Source organism: Zalophus californianus, chromosome 5 (genome assembly GCF_009762305.2).
Source record: "Zalophus californianus isolate mZalCal1 chromosome 5, mZalCal1.pri.v2, whole genome shotgun sequence".
In the NCBI taxonomy this organism is placed as follows: Eukaryota; Metazoa; Chordata; class Mammalia; order Carnivora; family Otariidae; genus Zalophus; species Zalophus californianus.
The window spans coordinates 44,028,860-44,046,641 of record NC_045599.1 but is presented as its reverse complement, the minus strand read 5'-3'; the positions used below and the strand labels follow the sequence as shown (position 1 = coordinate 44,046,641).

The 17,782-nt window shown below is 36.5% G+C and overlaps 1 protein-coding gene across 13 annotated transcripts in view; it reads left to right on the top strand.

The window, feature by feature from the left end:
• Positions 1-17,782, top strand: part of PDE4D (phosphodiesterase 4D) — a 1,508,086-nt gene that overhangs the window by 1,414,628 nt on the left and 75,676 nt on the right. Inside the window, exon 9 of one of the 13 annotated variants that reach the window (XM_027605114.2) lies at positions 4,913-5,581. The exons of the other annotated variants lie outside the window; for them this stretch is intronic. Within the exon in view, the coding sequence (XP_027460915.1) occupies positions 4,913-4,983 (71 nt within the window). The 3' untranslated portion in view covers positions 4,984-5,581. Of the gene's footprint in view, positions 1-4,912; positions 5,582-17,782 lie in introns of those variants that run through there. 13 annotated transcript variants of the gene reach the window in all.

Here is a 17,782-nt window from a genome sequence, read left to right as displayed (position 1 = left end):
AGCCACCCAAGATCACTCTGTGGTAAAGATTATGGTTGACAAATCTTACTGTGAAAACAGAGCTTCCAATCCAATTTTTAGTGCTCTAATCTAAATATGAGTAGCCAGATAAGATTTACCAAATATTTGGGGAAAGTATTTAAATGAAGGATGGAAACCAAAATAAATTTTAAAAGACCAGCTTACAAGAAGTACAGATGCTGGAGGAAGAAGCAAACTTATAAAATATGCTCAGAGAGAAAAGAGGAGTTATTGTTGATAATGTATCTATCAGTATTATTAGCACTGCTTTCATGAAACAAGAACAGAATGCTATAAAAAAGGGAACATTTAGAGAACAAGAAGAATTCTTGACAAGTAAAATATGATAGCAGATATAAAAAAAAGTCAATAGAATAAAAAGATAAATTTTAGAATATCATCAGGAAAATAGACCAAAAGACAAAGAAATAGAAAATATAGGAAAAAAACATGAGAAAATTAGAGGACCAGCCCAAGAAATCTAACATCCAAATAATACAAATTCTATAAGGAAAAGAAAACTGCAGGAGGCAATAAATAAATAAAAATTTTCAGAACTCATTAATAGGAGCATCCGGCACAATATGAATATAAAAGACTTATCCTTAGGATCATCATCAGATCATATACAAATGATCAAAAATCAAAAGGTCATCAGACTTCTTTTTTTTTATAAAGATGCATTGTTTTGTTTTTTTAAGATTTTATTTATTTATTTGACAGAGAGAGACACAGCGAGAGAGGGAACACAAGCAGAGGGAGTGAGAGAGGGAGAAGCAGGCTTCCCACGGAGCAGGGAGCCCGATGTGGGACTCGATCCAGGACCCTGGGACCATGACCTGAGCCGAAGGCAGACACTTAACGACTGAGCCACCCAGGCGCCGCAGTCATCAGACTTCTTAAGATGCACATTGAAACCTAGAAAACAGTGGAACACTGCCTTTTAAGTTTTGAGGGAAAATGATCCAACCAAGAATTCTATACTCACCCAAGTCATTAACCAGGAGTGAGCGTAGAATAAAGAATTTCAAAGATGCGTGTCCTCGACAAATTTGCCTTGGATATATACTTTCCCAGGAAGCTCCTGGAAATGTGCTTATCAAAACAAGGGAGTAAACTTTAAAAAACATTATCATCAGGATAATGATGAAGGAACATCCCAAAGTCACAGCTGTGCAACAGATATAGGGAATAACCGTTCTAGATCAGAAGAGGCCTTTGGGAAATATTTCTTAAAGAAAATGATAAAATTATTGATGTATTTGAACCATACTTAAGAGGAGAGCTTTGCAGTTGGGGCAAAATTTGGGATTGAATTAATCATAAATTTACAGACATTTAAGGAAACAAACAAGACAAGAATCTTCAACTACAAAGAAAGCAAAAACTTGTGAAGAAAACAAAATTAATCCAACATAGTTTAAGCTACTTATAGTGTTTCCTTAGTCCCACTAATATAAACACAATAACTCAATCTAACCAAAATTACAATCTATATTAGAAGGATTGGAGATAAGAAGTATGAATAGATGAGAAGCTAAATTCTCATCTTCTAATTGAATATCAATAACTGATGCCTAAAATTGAAGTATTAAGAAGTAGCAATACTGGTAAGTTATTTAGAGATATAGAAGAATAGAGCAAATAAATCAGCTGCAGAATTTGAAAGTGACTACCTTTGGGGAATGGAAGGTACCTGTATGTACAGGGGTTGGAGAGGCAGCAGTGCAGGGGATTTTTATTTTTTTTTGTCTTGGTATAATACTATTAAATTATTTATGTGCCTATATAACTTTGCTAAAAATAAAATATAAATTTAAAAATTGATCTTTCTTCAAATCATACCTCTACTTGTGGTGGGCTTAGTATAGCATAGATGATATAGACTTATTGAATCATACTTGTTGAATCACCTGAAAGTAATGTAAGTGACGTGATGAGCACTGGGTGTTATATGCATCTGATGAATTACTAAACACTACATCTGAAACTAACAATGTACTATATGTTGGCTAATTGAATTTTTTAAAAAAAGAAAGTAATGTAACACTGTATCTCAACTATACTTAAAAAAAGGAAAACAATATAAATAAAATAAAAATTAATCTTTCTTACTTATAATAAGTAGAAATTAAAACAAAGAAATAACATATTTGCCAAGTTTTTACATATTTATTATATGTTGATTAGAATATTATGTGACATTCTCAGTACCTGTAAAAGCAGAAATTGCTTTTCTAAACATTTCTAATATTTCTAAAAAAAACAATTTGACAGTATACATCAAGAGACTTAAAAATGTTTATTTCCTTTGACCTAGTAATTCCCCTGTTGGAAATCTCTTAGGGATCTACTTAGGGAAAGAAAGAAAGATAAGACAGAAATACATCAATTTTTCAATTTTGTTCTCTCTGCAATTTTTTCCAAATAATCTATACTGAAGAAAGATACTTTCATATTCAGAAATCAGAGCAGTAGACAGTTTTAATTTTAAAAATCCTGGTCCTTACAACAGAGAAAAGCTACATATTGACACAGCCCCAGGTCGGGTTAAGACTGCCAAGAGTTGAGTCTGGATGAAGGCTTACACGGCCATCCGGAAGTGCGAGTCATTCAGGTGCCATGCACAAGAGGACCCACACAAGTACTGGCTGTGTTCATGGTCACTGCTGGTGATTGCTCAGGAATCTCTCAGGGAAGAAGGAGAGGGCTTTCCCATTGCCTAAAAAAGGAACTCCCTTCCTGGAAGAGAATTCACAAATAGTATAAGTGATAAGAAATCGCTTTTTATTAGGTAGAAAAGTGATCGGGATGGTGGTAGGAGCTCCACTAAATACCTCTGAACCAGTTTTTAGCACTTTAACTGTGTCTTCTAAACCTGCTGGAGCACTCAAACTCTCACACGAAACATGTTTGCTTTCAAGTTGTCTTTCTCTTTTTTGTCCAGTGCTGTGAAATCTGCTAATCTTGATGTACCAAGTCTCCTAACATTGAGTTACTCTAAAAGATGTATGTATTTCATTGGTATAGGGTATGGAGAAAGGATAAAGAGAAAGAAGAATTTAAATTGATTTTTAGAATGCTTTCCTATGTTTATCAGTTGAAAGAAAAGGTAGAAAAATCAATTATTTGGATACCATTATGCTCCACCTGCACTCAGCCATTTGCTGTTCTCCCAAGAAACTATTTTAATTCTGGTCACATGAATTCGCACACTTTGTTCCTTTTCTCTGGAACATCCTAGCAAACTTTTTCTGCCTGATAAACTCTACTTGTCTTTCAGACCAACTTGAAATGTTCCCTCCAATGTGAAAAATTCCATGACTCCAGGAAATAACAATCATGATAACTACAATTTAATGAGCTGCCTGTACCTTACCCAATTCTTATACTATCCAATAAGCAAGGGTAGTTTTATCCTCACTTTACAGAAGAGAGGACTGAGGTTTAAAGGACTTGAATAACTGGCTGAAGGGCACGTGACTAGACTTGAAACCCAAATCCAAAGCCAGGACTTCCTGCCTCTGAAATCTTTTATTATTATTATTGTTTTTGCAATCTCCATCACCTACCGATCATTCGGATTTATATTTGTTTACATGTTTATCTTCCTCAATGGACTGAATCTTCATTCCTTCTGAAAGATAAATTGTCTTTTTTTGGAGGGTGGCATTTTTACATATAAAAATCAGATTTAAAATTTCTAGTTTTTATTAACATTCTTTGACTCTGCACTCCACAGGCAAGATGCTCAATCATAGAAACCAGATGTGTTTTAATCATCATTGAATTGAGCACCTGTCACTGTGTCTACCACAGAAATTGCTCAATATATATTTTTGAGTGAATAAACTAACAAATGAGTGTGCAAATGAACAAAGAATGAAGCAGGAAGAGTGAGATCCAGCTCCTAGCCAAACAATACTTTTTTACTTTCACTGTCCTCATTGTCTGAATAGACAGTGATAGCTTAAGTACGTGTGAAATATACTCCCACTATCAATAACTGTGTTCACGCACATGAAATCTGTATCCTAAGGGAATCTCAGCATGTTGGCAGTATGGGTTAGGGACAAGTTTTACCTTCTTATAAACAAAGATACTGAGACTTCAGAATACTCTGTAGAGATGTCAGATTCTGTATTTCATACATATAGGTATTTTCTAACTAGAGCGCGAGTAGGCACTTTTAAGCTCTGGGCCTCAAGCCAGTGTGGTTCACGTTTTGTCACTATAGGATCTCCGTGTAATACAACTTCATTTTGGTGGTCTTATGAAGTTTTCCTAACTTTTGAGCTATTAAAAACTGACCACATAAGGATAATATAAAAGATTGCACATATTACAAGATACTTAGCCTGTAAAGAATTATACTGTAGTTAGGATAAATTAATACATCTTTTTATTTGATAACTTAAAAAGTTCTTGAAGTCTAGAAATCGTGGGGTTTTCATAGAAAAGAAAGTCCATGTCCTGTTTTTCTTTTTAAAATTAAAACCCATGACAAAAAAGAAATAATAGGTAGCAGAAGGTATTAAATGATTTCTTCTGTAAAAACACAATCCCACATCAAATTTAAATACGAAAGAATAGGCAAAGGGATAATAGCACTGACTTTAGTTTTAACCCACATAAGGCAGGAAATTGAGTGAAATCAGTTTTTCCTCTGATCTTATGTGGAAAAAAATATGTCATATGGCAAACCCATATGAATCCAATCTGTTTGGTTTATTCATCCCTGTAGTGACATTCAGACTCCAGAATATCAGAAACCTAGTCAATATTTCAGTACCATCATAGAGACCAGAAATGTGGATGACTTCGTCCATTTCAAAAAAAAAAAGTCCTCATTGGGACAGGGTATTGATCATTTATCTTTCTCTCTTTTCAGAAACCCATGGCTATTTTCTGCCTTTCAACTCACTTTCCATAAAGGCATATTGTCTCTTCTATCCTCCATAGAATGAGAAAGAAAAAGAAGAAGAATCAGTGTCTTACAAATAAAAATGTCTCCATGCTCCCCCAGCATTTTGGGACATGACCAGATAAGCAGTGACACTACTGATCATTGATCTTTCCTGACCCTCTCTTTCCTGTCTCTCCAGTCTCATTTCACACTGTTCTCCTGCACACACCCCCTCTACTGTAACCTCTGTGCTGTATTCCTCTGAGTCTGCACCTCTGTCCATGTGATCTGTCTGGGACTCCCCATCTAGTCATTCCTTCCCTCCACTCCACCCTTGCTCCTTCTTCTTCACACCTAATTCTTCCTGTTTTTTGGATATATCAAGAATATCCTCCTATAGGTTAGCCTTCCAACCCCAAGACCAAATTAGATGTCTCTGCATTCTGTATGTGCTGTTGGAGCCCTTATCATAGGGGGTACACTTGGATTGTTTGTGTCCAGCCTCTTATCCATTGTTTAGTGTCTACTTCACGTTCAATAAATATTTGTTGAATGAATCAAGAAATCAATGATTTTCCATTAGCAAAGTGAATGAGGTAGATTTCTTAGAACAGAATCTGAAAAACACACAGGGAAAATTAGGACAACTTTGTTCGAGGAAAAAGTACTTGGACAGAGACCACCTTTGAAATTATATGCTTGGGTCTCTCTTACATTCTTTATGAAACAGGAATATTAATTCTCAGATCCTATCAAAGGAGATCTAGTTGCCAAGGAACCAAACAAATTGGTATAAAATGGACTTTCCTTTTAAGATTTTATTTATTTATTTATTTATTTATTTATTTATTTATTTATTTATTTATTTTGAGAGAGAGAGTGAGCAGGATGGGGAGGAGGGAAAGAGCAGAGGGAGAAGCCGACTCCCAAGGACCCTGACTCAGAACTCGATCCCAGAACCCTGGGATCATGACCTGAGCTGAAGGCAGATGTTTAACCGACTGAGCCACCCAGGTGCCCTAAAATGGACTTTCTTTATACGAGATCCCAGATCATAGATTTTAAGGACAATATTATGTTGAAATGTCCCAATAGCCAATAGCTTTCAAATACTGATATGCAGGATGTCATATGATTAAAACAGTATGAGACAAAGGAAGAAACAGGATTTCTAGGTTATCAGTGTACTTGATATTCTTTGACAGAATATTTTATTGATATATACTTTCTTTTTTTAATTTTATTTTATTGTTATGTTAATCACCATACATTACATCATTAGTTTTTGATGTAGTGTTCCATGATTCATTGTTTGCGTATAAGGCCCAGTGCTCCATGCAGAACGTGCCCTCTTTAATACCCATCACCAGGCTAACCCATCCCCCCACCCCCTCCCCTCCAGAACCCTCAGTTTGTTTCTCAGAGTCCGTAGTCTCTCATGATTCATCTCCCCCTCCAATTTCCCCCTCTTCATTTTTCCCTTCCTACTATCTTCTTTTTTTTAATATATACTGTATTATTTGTTAAAACTGTCTTTTTGTGTGTTTTTTAATTATGTTATGTTAATCACCATACATTACATCATTAGTTTTTGATGTAGTGTTCCGTGATTCATTGTTTGCGTATAACACCCAGTGCTCCACGCAGAACATGCCCTCTTTAATACCCATCACCAGGCTAACCCATCCCCCCACCCCCCTCCCCTCTAGAACCCTCAGTTTGTTTCTCAGAGTCCACAGTCTCTCATGGTTCGTCTCCCCCTCCGATTTCCCCCCCTTCATTTTTCCCTCCTGCTATCTTCTTCTTCTTCTTCTTTTTAACATATATTGCATTATTTGTTTCAGAGGTACAGGTCTGTGATTCAACAGTCTTGCACAATTCACAGCACTCACCATAGCACATACCCTCCCCAGTGTCTATCACCCAGCTACCCCATCCCTCCCACCCCCCCACCACTCCAGCAACCCTCAGTTTGTTTCTTGAGATTAAAAATTCCTCATATCAGTGAGGTCATATGATACATGTCTTTCTCTGATTGACTTATTTCGCTCAGCATAATACCCTCCAGTTCCATCCATGTCTTTGTAAATGGCAGGATTTCATTCCTTTTGATGGCTGCATAATATCCCATTGTGTGTGTGTGTGTATATATATACACACACACAATGGGATATTTTATATATATATATATAATCCCCATTATCCATTTATATATATACATATATATAATCCCCATTATCCATTTATATATATATACACACACACACACACCCCCCATGATGTACACTTTTCTTGACAATTATTTCCTGATCTTATTTTCTAAGGAAATGTTAGCTTTAAAGTGTTTATTCTGCAAAGAAAAGTTTGTGATATGTTATTTACATTATAAATGTGAATAGTAGACCACATTTATCCTTTGTGGCCAGGGAATGAAAGGAGCCCCATGTGCAGAAAGAAGTAAAACTCCCAAAATATGAAAATTAAGTATGAGTGAACTTGAATTGGATGTATAAGGCAAGCATAGAATGTTCTGACTTTTCTTTCTTTAGTAAAACTTATTTATTTCCTGTTATGAAAGTGGGGCACTGTGTGGACATTTTTACAACTGAAATGCTCCTTACTCTTGGAAGTCAGGCTGTATGTTGGAAGGATAGGAAACAAAGCCAGTGCCTAAAAAGAAAACAAAGCAAGGAGAGGGGATTATCACTAATGGATGGATTGATTCATGGGTTACTGATTTTTGGATTTAAAACATTTTTAAAAAGTTATTTGGTAAACAAGTAAAAGCAGATAGTTTATTGATATTTTCAAGAGGAGTAAAAAGTAGTTTAAAAGAGACTAAATCTATATTAACAAATCACCACGTTGTGCAAGATATTGAATATCCATTGCCAGTAGATTTATGGCCTGTTCCCAGGTATTTCATTCCCATCTGATTCATTGTGATAAAATACTGGGGCATGAGTAGCTTATAGGACCTGACAGCAAACTCCACTTTCACAGCGTCTGCATCGGGCTGTGTGGTTTTTTTCTAAGAGGCTGTGTAGTGTACCCAGCACCTTGCACAAAGTGGACCAATGAGAGCTCGACCAGGGCTTTCTGATGGGAGCCCACGAAGTTCACTTGAGAGAGTACCAAGAATGTAAATGTCACACTGGCTAACTGGCCTACTAATTGATTTTTAAAAATAAAAAAAAACCTTTTCTAATATATTTAAACAAAATTTTATATTTTGAAGGGGGCATGACAGCATATTTTGGGATCTTCAAGCTGGATTTTTATTTCTTGACAGACTTTGTTCTTGTTTTTGTTTTTAATCGAGGTATAATTGATTCATAACATTATATTAGTTTCAGGTGTACAATATAATGATTCAATAGTTGTGTATATTGTACAGTGATCACCACAATAAGTCTAGTTAACAGTCTGTCACCTTACCTTGTTACGAATTTTTCTTTGGCTTGTGATGAGAACTTGTAAGATCTACTCCCTTGACAACTTTCAGATAAGCAAGAGTATTTTTTTTTTCTTTCTTGTGGCATTTATTTATTTTTTATTTTTATTTTTACCTTTTTAAAGATTTATTTATTTATTTGAGAGAGAGAGAGTTGGGGGGAGGGGCAGAGGGAGAGGAAGAGAGAGAATCTTAAGCAGACTCCACGCCCAGCACCAAGCCTGAGGAGGAGTTCAATCTCACAACCCTGAGATCATGACCTGAGCCAAAATCAAGAGTCAGCTGCTTAACCAACTGCACCACCCAGGTGCCCTTATTATTTTTTATTGAGGTATAATTGACATACCATATTAAATCAGTTTCAGGTGTACAACTGTGATTTGATATTTATATGCATTATGAAATGATCACCATGATAATCTCATCTGAGATTTTGTCTCTTTGTCAGCCTCTCTCTTCTCTCTCTTTCTCTCTCTCTCCCTTCTCTGTCTTCCCTCCCTTTTTTTTTCTTTCTTGGTAGGTACCAAGAGAAAAATATAATTTCTCATGATTATTAATGACAACAACAAAACACTTCGGTTTTGGACAGAATCCCGGTCAGATTTTTAGTTTAAATAACCCCTTCCTTGGAATTACCTTAGAATTAGTTTCTTACTCCCTCACTGCTCTTTTTGTACTTCTGAGTGATCTTCAATTTAAAAATAAGGATTTCAGTTTTGTACTAAAGAACTAGTTCTATCCTATTCTCCCTTATTTTTAACTTCTTTTTCATTCCCCACACCTCTGCCACTGCCATCTTTTTTCTTTTCTATTTATAAGGGAATAACTGAAACTGACTTGCTCAGAGGCTGCTCTGGGTGTCAGAATAACTTGAGACATAGAATGGTTTGAGTCAGTTATGGGTGGTTTTGATCGCATATATCCGCTTTATAAACTGCCATTCATAATAGATCACTTCCTAACCTGACCCTGGCCCTGGCCCATCTTAGAAAAATTACTAGCATAATTACTGGTTGAAACCTAGACTCATGTCTTGAAGTTTACTAGTCTGAAGAAAAATTTCCAGAGGCATTATAATAAGGAAATTTAATTAAGAGCTCATGTTGACTCAGGAATATTATGTACAGCATTGATCCACAGTGTAGCTAATAAATTCATTATGCTGCAAATTATACGTGATTTGTTAGTACATTGGCCAATAAGAATGAAATCTGTCTCAACAGGAATGTTGAAAGAAGCAAGGCAGTGAAACTTTCATCTCCACTGGGAGTGAACGAACTTGCCAAATTGGGGCTATCAATCATAGTAAATGTGTGCAAAACAAATCATACATCTTCCACAGTTCATTGTATTCATCAGCACTTTTGAAGTCAGCAATCCAAACTAGTCACTTTTCGGCCAAGTTTTCAATAGCCTGTGGTTTAGGCAATATGCCTCAGCTGTCTTTTTCCAGGGTGTGTTCTCAGGTAATTGGATGCCATGGGCCAGTGTCAACCAAATCTCAAGTGGCAAAAGGGTGGCCTCGTGTATTTTTTTTTCAAGCTTTTATTTATATTCCAGCTAGTTAACATACAGTGTAATATTAGTTTCCGGTATAGAATTTAGTGATTTATCATTTACATATAACACCCAGGGCTCACCATGGCAAGTGCTCTCCTTAATCCCCATTATCCATTTAACCCACTTCCCCTCCAGGAACCCTCAGTTTGTTCTCTGTAGTTAAAAGAGTCTTTTTCCTGGTTTGCCTCCCTCTCTTTTTCTTCCCTGCTATGTTCATCTGTTTTGTTTCTTGAATTCCACATATAAGTGAAATCACATGGTGTTTATCTTTCTCTGACTGACTTATTTTGCTTAGCATAATACTTCTAGCTCCATCCATGTCATTGCAAATGGCAAGATTTCATTCTTTTTGGTGGCTGAGTAATATTCCATTGTGTATATATATCTATATATATATATAAAACCTCTTCTTTAGCCATTCATCAGTAGATGGACATTAGGGCCCTTTCCATAGTTTGGCTATTGTTGATAATGCTGCTGTAAACATCGGGGTGCCTATATCCCTTCGAATCAGTATTGTTGTATCCTTTGGGCCAATCCCTTGTAAAATAGTTGCTGGATCATACAGTAGTTCTGTTTTTAAAAATTTTGAGGAACCTCCATACTGTTTCCCAGAGTGGCTGCACCGGTTTGCATTCCCACCAACAGTGTAAGAGGGTTCCCCTTTCTCTGCATCCTTGCCAATGTCAGTTGTTTTCTGTGTTGTTAATTTTAGCCATTCTGACTGGTGTGAGGTGATATCTTATTGTAGTTTTGATTTGTATTTCCCTGATAATGAGTGATTTCGAACATCTTTTCATGTCTATTAGCCATCTGTCTGTTTTCTTTGAGAAAATGTCTATTCATGTCTTCTGCCCATTTTTTAACTGGATTATTTGGTTTTTTGGGTATTCAGTTGTATCAGTTCTTTACATATTTTGGATACTAACCCTTTCTCCGATACAACATTTGCAAACATCTTCTCCCATTCCCTAGGTTGTCTTTTAGTTTCGTTGGTTTCCTTCACTGTGATTTCCTTCACTGTGCAGAAGCTTTTTATATTGATGAAGTCCCAGTAGTTTATTTTTGCTTTTGTTTCCCTTGCCTCAGGAGACTTCTAGTAAGAAGTTGCTATGGCCGATGTCAAAGAGGTTATTGCCTGTGTTCTCCTCTAGGGTTTTGATGATTTCCTGTCTCACATTTAGGTCTTCCACCCATTTTGAAATTACTTTTGTGTATGGTGTAAGAAAGTGGTCCAGTTTCATTCTTCTGCATGTGGCTGTCCAATTTTCCCAACACTAGTTACTGAAGAGACTGTCTTTTCTCCATGGGATATTCTTTCCTGCTTTGTCGAAGATTAGTTGACCATATAGTTGTGGGTCTATTTCTGGGTTTTCTATTCTGTTCCATTGATTTGTGTGTCTGTTTTTGTGCCAGTAACATAGTGTCTTGATCACTACAGCTTTGTAATATAACTTGAAGTCTGGAACTGTGATACCCCCAGGTTTGCTTTTCTTTTTCGAGATTGCTTTGGTTATTTGGGGTCTTTTGTGGTTTCATACAAATTTTAGGATTGTTTGTTCTAGCTCTGTGAAAAATGCTCGTGGTATTTTGATAGGGATTGCATTAAATGTGTAGATAGCTTTGAGTAGTATAGACATTTTAACAACATTGTTCTTCCAATCCATAAGCATGGAATGTCTTCCCATTTCTTTGTGTCCTCTTCAGTTTCTTTCATCAGTGTTTTATACTTTTTAGAGTACACATCTTTTACCTCTTTGGTTAGGTTTATTCCCAGGTATCTTACGGTTTTTGGTGCAATTGTAAATGGGATTGATTCCTTGATTGCTCTTTCTGCTGTTTCACTATTGGTGTATAGAAACGCTACAGATTTCTGTACCTTGATTTTGCATTGTGCGACTGTATTGAATTTGTGTATTATTTCTAGCAATTTTTTGGTGGAGTTTTTGGGTTTTCTATATAAAGTACCATGTCATCTGCAAATAGTGAAAGTTTGACTTCTTCATTGCCTATTTGGATGCCTTTTATTTATTTTTGTTGTCTGATTGCTGAGGCTAGGACTTGCAGTACTATGTTAAATAACAGTGGTGAGAGTAGACATCCCTGTCTTGTTCCTGACTGTAGAGGAAAAGCTCTGTTTTTCCCCACCGAGGATGATATTAGCTGTGGGTTTTTCATATGTGGTATTTATTAGGTTGAGGTATGTTCTAGCCCTACTTTGTTGAAGGTTTTTATCATGAGTGGATGTTGTACTTTGTCAAATGCTTTTCCTGCATCTATTGAAAGGATCATATGGTTCTTATCCTTTCTTTTATTAATGTGGTGTATCATGTTGATTGATTTGCAAATACTGAACCACCTGTGCAGCCCAGGAATAAATCCCATTTGATCGTAGTGAATTATTCTTTTAATGTACTGTTGGGTTCAATTTGCTAGTATTTTGTTGAGAATTTTTGCAACAGTGTTTATCAGGGATATGAGCCTGTAGCTGTCTTTTTTAGTGGAGAGTCTGTCTGGTTTTGGAATCAGGGTAATGCTGGCCTCATAGAATGAGTTTGGAAGTTTTCCTTCCGTTTATATTTTTTGGAATAGTTTGAGAAGAATAGGTATTAACTCTTCTTTAAATGCTTGGTAGAATTCCCCTGTGAAACCATCTGGCCCTGGACTTTCGTTTGTTGGGAGATTTTTGATTACTGATTCAATTTCTTTACTGGTTATGAGTCTGTTCAAGTTTTCTATTTCTTCCTGTTTCAATTTTGGTAGTTTATATGTTTCTAGGAATTTATGCATTTCTTCCACATTGTCCAGTTTATTGGCATACAATTTTTCATAATATACTCTTACAGTTGTTTGTATTTCTGTGGTGTTGGTTGTTACTTCTCCTCTCTCATTTGTGATTTTATTTATTTGGGTCCTTTCTTTTTCTTTTTGATAGTCTGGCAAGGGGGTTATGAATTGTATTAATTTTTTCAAAGAATCAGCTCCTGGTTTCATTAATCTGTTCTATTGTTTTTTGTTTTTTTGGGTTCTATATCATTTCTCTCTGCTCTAATCTTTATTATTTCCCTTCTCCTGCCGGCTTTAGGCTTTGGTTGTTCTTTTTCTAGCTCCTTTCAGTGTAAGTTTAGGTTGTATATTTGAGATTTTTCTTGTTTCTCGAGGTCAGCCTGTATTGCTATATATTTCCCTCTTAGGACCACTTTTGCTGCATCCCAAAGGTGTTGGACCATCGTGTTTTCATTTTCATTTGCTTCCGTGTATTTTTTTTTAATTTCTTCTTTCATTTCCTGATTGACCCATTCATTCTTTAGTAGCATGTTGTTTAACCTTCATGTTTTTATGGTCTTTCCAAATTTTTTCTTGTGGTTGACTTCAACTTTCATAGCTTTGTGGTCAGAAAATATGCATGCTATGATCTCAGTCTTATTGTACTTATTGAGGCCTGATTTGTGACCTAGTATGTGATCTATTCTGGAGAATGTCCCCGTGTGTACTTGAAAAGAATGTGTAGGGGCACCTGGGTGGCTCAGTCATTAAGCGTCTGCCTTCGGCTCATGTCATGATCCCAGGGTCCTGGGATCGAGCCCCTCATCCGGCTCCCTGCTCAGTGGGAGGCCTGCTTCTCCCTCTCCCACTCTCCCTGCTTGTGTTTCTGTTCTTGCTAACTCTCTCTGTAAAATAAATAAATAAAATCTTTAAAAAAAAAAAAAAAGAAAAGAATGTGTATTCTGCTGCTTTAGGATGAAATGTTCTGAATGTATCTGTAAAGTCCATCGGGTCCCGTGTGTCATTCAAAGCCATTTTTTCCTTGTTGATCTTCTGTTTACATGCTACATCCATTGCTGTAAGTGGGGTGTTAAAGTCCCCTGCTATTATTGTATTATTATGAATGATTTCCTTTATGTTTGTTATTAATTATTTTATATATTCAGGTGCTCCCATGTTGGGGGCATACATATTTACAATTGTTAGATCTTCTTGTTAGATAGTCCCCTGTGTTATGATATAGTGGCTTTCTTCATCTCTTGTTATAGTCTTTGGCTTAATATGTAGCTTCTCTGGGGGTGCCTGGGTGGCTCAGTCAGTAAAGCATCTGACTCTTGATCTCTCAGCTCAGGTCTTGATCTCAGGGTTTTGAGTTCAAGCCACATGTTGGACTCCATCCTGGGCATGGAGCCTACTTAAAAATTAATTAATTAATTAATTAATTATATAAAATCTCGTTTGTCTGATGTAAATATTGCTACTCCAGCTTTCTTTTGACTTCCACTTGCATGATAATTGTTTCTCCATCCCCTCAATTTCAATCTGCAGGTGTCTTTAGGTCTAAAATGAGTCTCTTGTAGGCAGCATATAGGTAGGTCTTGTGTTTTTTTATCCATTCTGACACCCTGTGTCTTTTAATTTTAGTGTTTAGTCTGTTTACATTCAGAGCAGTTACTGATAGATATATATTTATTGCCATTTTATTACTTATTTTGTCATTGAATCTAGAAATTTTCTCTTTCCTTTCTAGTCGTTGTCACACTTGGTCTTTCTTTCTCACTCAAAAAGTCCCCTTTAGTATTTCTTTCAGGGCTGGTTTAGTGGTCATGAACTCGTTTCATTTTTGTTTGGGGAATTCTTTATCTCTTCTATTCTTAATGATAGCTGTGCTGGATAGAGTATTCTTGGCTGCAGATTTTTCCCATTCAGCACATTAAATATATCATGAAGGGTGGCCTCACTTACAAGGAAGGACATCACATCTTCAAATTCATTGTCTTAAAAATCAGATCATTGTCTAAAAGGTCTCTTAGAATCACTTAGAGCTTGAATTCATGAACAGATTACAAGACAAATTTCCCAATATGTACTGTGCTAATAATACTCATTATGTAGGCAAGAAAGTACAATGAGTGTCACTTATGTATATCTATGTGTGTATGAGTTCTGTATACATAGTGGGGGCAGGAAAGAATGCTCAAATATGAAATAATTTATTTATTGTCACTGTTCTGATCACCTTTTAAAAAAATGCTTTATTTGGAAACAATTCCAAACTTAATGGATAGCTTCATGAATAGTAGAAAGAATACATGCATATCCCTCACCGTTGGCGACATCCTCTTTCATGTGCTTTATCTCTCTCTGTTTACACACACACACACACACACACACACACACACACACACACTGTTTTTCTTCTCTGACCCACCCTAGAGAGAGCTATATACATCATGGCCCTCCATCCTCAAACTCCCCAGTGTATACCTCCCAAGAACAAGGATACTTTTCCTTATAACTACATTACAGTCTCAAACATCTGGTTGCCTTTGAATGTTTCAGGATGACTTATTTATTTATACCTTTTACCTCAAATTCTAACCCAGATACTGATACTGAAACTGGGAGAAGGAGCAGCTGAATTACCTTGAAAAAAAAAAGTCATGTCACTAACATTTTAAATTTTGCAAACAAATATTATATGTCAACATGTGTGAAATGACTGGTTTTAGGGAGATTTGATAAGTTGATACAAATAGAGATTCCCCTTAATTAACAAATCTTCTCTGTTTAGTGAACTTATCAATGGCATTACCGTTAGCTGGCATTCACTTGGACAGACAGAACATCTTGTCTTTCTGTATTTTTGATCCTGTTTTTCTTTCTGTGATCAGACAGCTCTAGGTTTTGAAAGACTGAAGGAGTTTCTATTTAGACAATGCCCTTGCCTAGTTGTCTGTCAGTGAGCAGTAGAGAAGTGGAGAGGGTACTGGCGAGTGGGTTCTAGAAAGCTGGAGTCCTGTGGGGAACCATCCTAATACACACCCCAGCTGTCCCTTCACTGAGACCGATAATGGAAGGTCTCTCCCAAAATGGTTCCTACAGCTATTTTTATTTCCTAACTTAATTTTAGAAATGCAAGTTTACACTACTATGAACAAATAGAACGAAGATTTATGTCCATAATCTATGGAGCTAATTTTGATAACACATTTCTGACAGTTGCGATTTCTTTTCAAAGGAAGCTTGAGCATGCATATTCCTCTCCACCCAAGTATGTCCAACAATATGTTTCTGGATTGCAGGATCTAAGTGAAAATGACAGTGCTTTAGGGATTTAGAATGGGCAGCAGTAGTCACTGTAGGAGGAGAGTGTGATGCTGGAGCCATTTATGAAAAACAGGTCCCTTGGTAACAGGTCCCTATGGTAAACAGGTCTGTTGGTGGACAATATAGATGCACAGTACTGCAGAATCATCCAGGAGACTATGTGTACACCCAGCGTACACAAAGAGATGAGCCTCAAATGTATGTAAATCACAATTTTACTACACCAGGCAGATTCTTCATTTATTCATTCAACAGATTTATGTTGTGGGGCACTGTTCCAGAAGCTGGGGATTTGGTAATAAATAAGTAGGCCATGCTCTGTAACCTCATGGAGGTTACACATAAAATGTTTTGCCTTAAAATATTGTACAATCAGAGATATTTGTGCACTGACCATATGATCACAGTATGTCATTTTATAAACCTTTCAGACATGACTCGGATCTGCAAGAATTTAGTTTTAAAGCTGTTGGATTTGCAGGAGGAGAGAACATTGGCTTTAAATGGTAAATCACAGAAAGAATTTTGAAAAGACCCTCCAGCTTTTAATGATTTAACAAGAGCAATGTGCTCAGAGACTGTTGAGTCAGAAAAAAATATGTAAACATTCATGTATTCAAGTGTATAAATGAGTGGGAGAGGGGACCAAAGGAGAACCTCCCTCCCTGAAATGACAGTGTTCTTCTTCATGGCAGGGAAACCACTTTTTGGTCCATTGCAATGGCTTCCAGGCTTGAGTGACTTTCAAATCTGGATGGAAAGACAAATATCTGAACCTCAGGGGAAACTTTAGCATGGTGCTTATAGGATTTTGTTTGGCAAATTTTCTAGAAATCATTTTGAGATAGTCCTGGAACAAGCTCTTAACTAACGATGTGTTACTACACAATATCTTTGAATTATAGTAAGCTGGCAACCAGTCGTCCAATATCTAAATTTTAGCCTGGCCTAGGTGAACACACTTTGTTAACAAGACTAAAATACAGTCTTAAATCATAGGTGAATAAGAGTTTTGTTACTGGTGTTTGTATTAGTTGGGAAAGTGTTTTACTCAAATACAGATTTAAAATAGAAGTGACTTAAAGAAGACAGTTGTTCATTTCTCTATCCTGTTAAAATCTGAAAGTAGGCAATCTAGAACTAATGGGCAACACTGTTCCACAAAGACTTCAAAGACACATGCTCCTTTCCTTTTGATGCTTTAGATATGGCCTTTATTCTAACTAAATTCAACTCATGGTCCAATTTGGCTGCTCTAGTGTCAGCCATCAACTTCTTATTCTAGCCAGGAGGAAAGAGAAAAGAATGGAAAAGGACAGATAAAAGATACAGGACAGATGTCTTTTGACGACAGTTCCTGAAACCGCCACATAACACTTCTACTTTCAACCATTTATCAGAACTTACTTATATGGCAGTACCTTGCTACATAGGAGTCTGGGAATGTTCTCTATTTTAAGCAGTCATATGCTTAGGTAAATTAGGATTCTAATATAACTGAGGAAGAAAAGCATCAATGTTAGGGGACAGCTAGCAGTCTCTGCCACAGTGTTGCCTATTAATGTTCCATGTGTGTTTTTAACAATGTCAGTCTGCAGTACCATATCTGCAATGTTTGTGTAGTATGATCTTTCACTGTATGAGTTTAGTACCTACAATGTCAGGAAACTTGTGTTAAGTCCTGCCAGAATATTTTACCTGCTCTGGGTAAGGGCATAAAGACTAAATGTGCTACACTAATGACT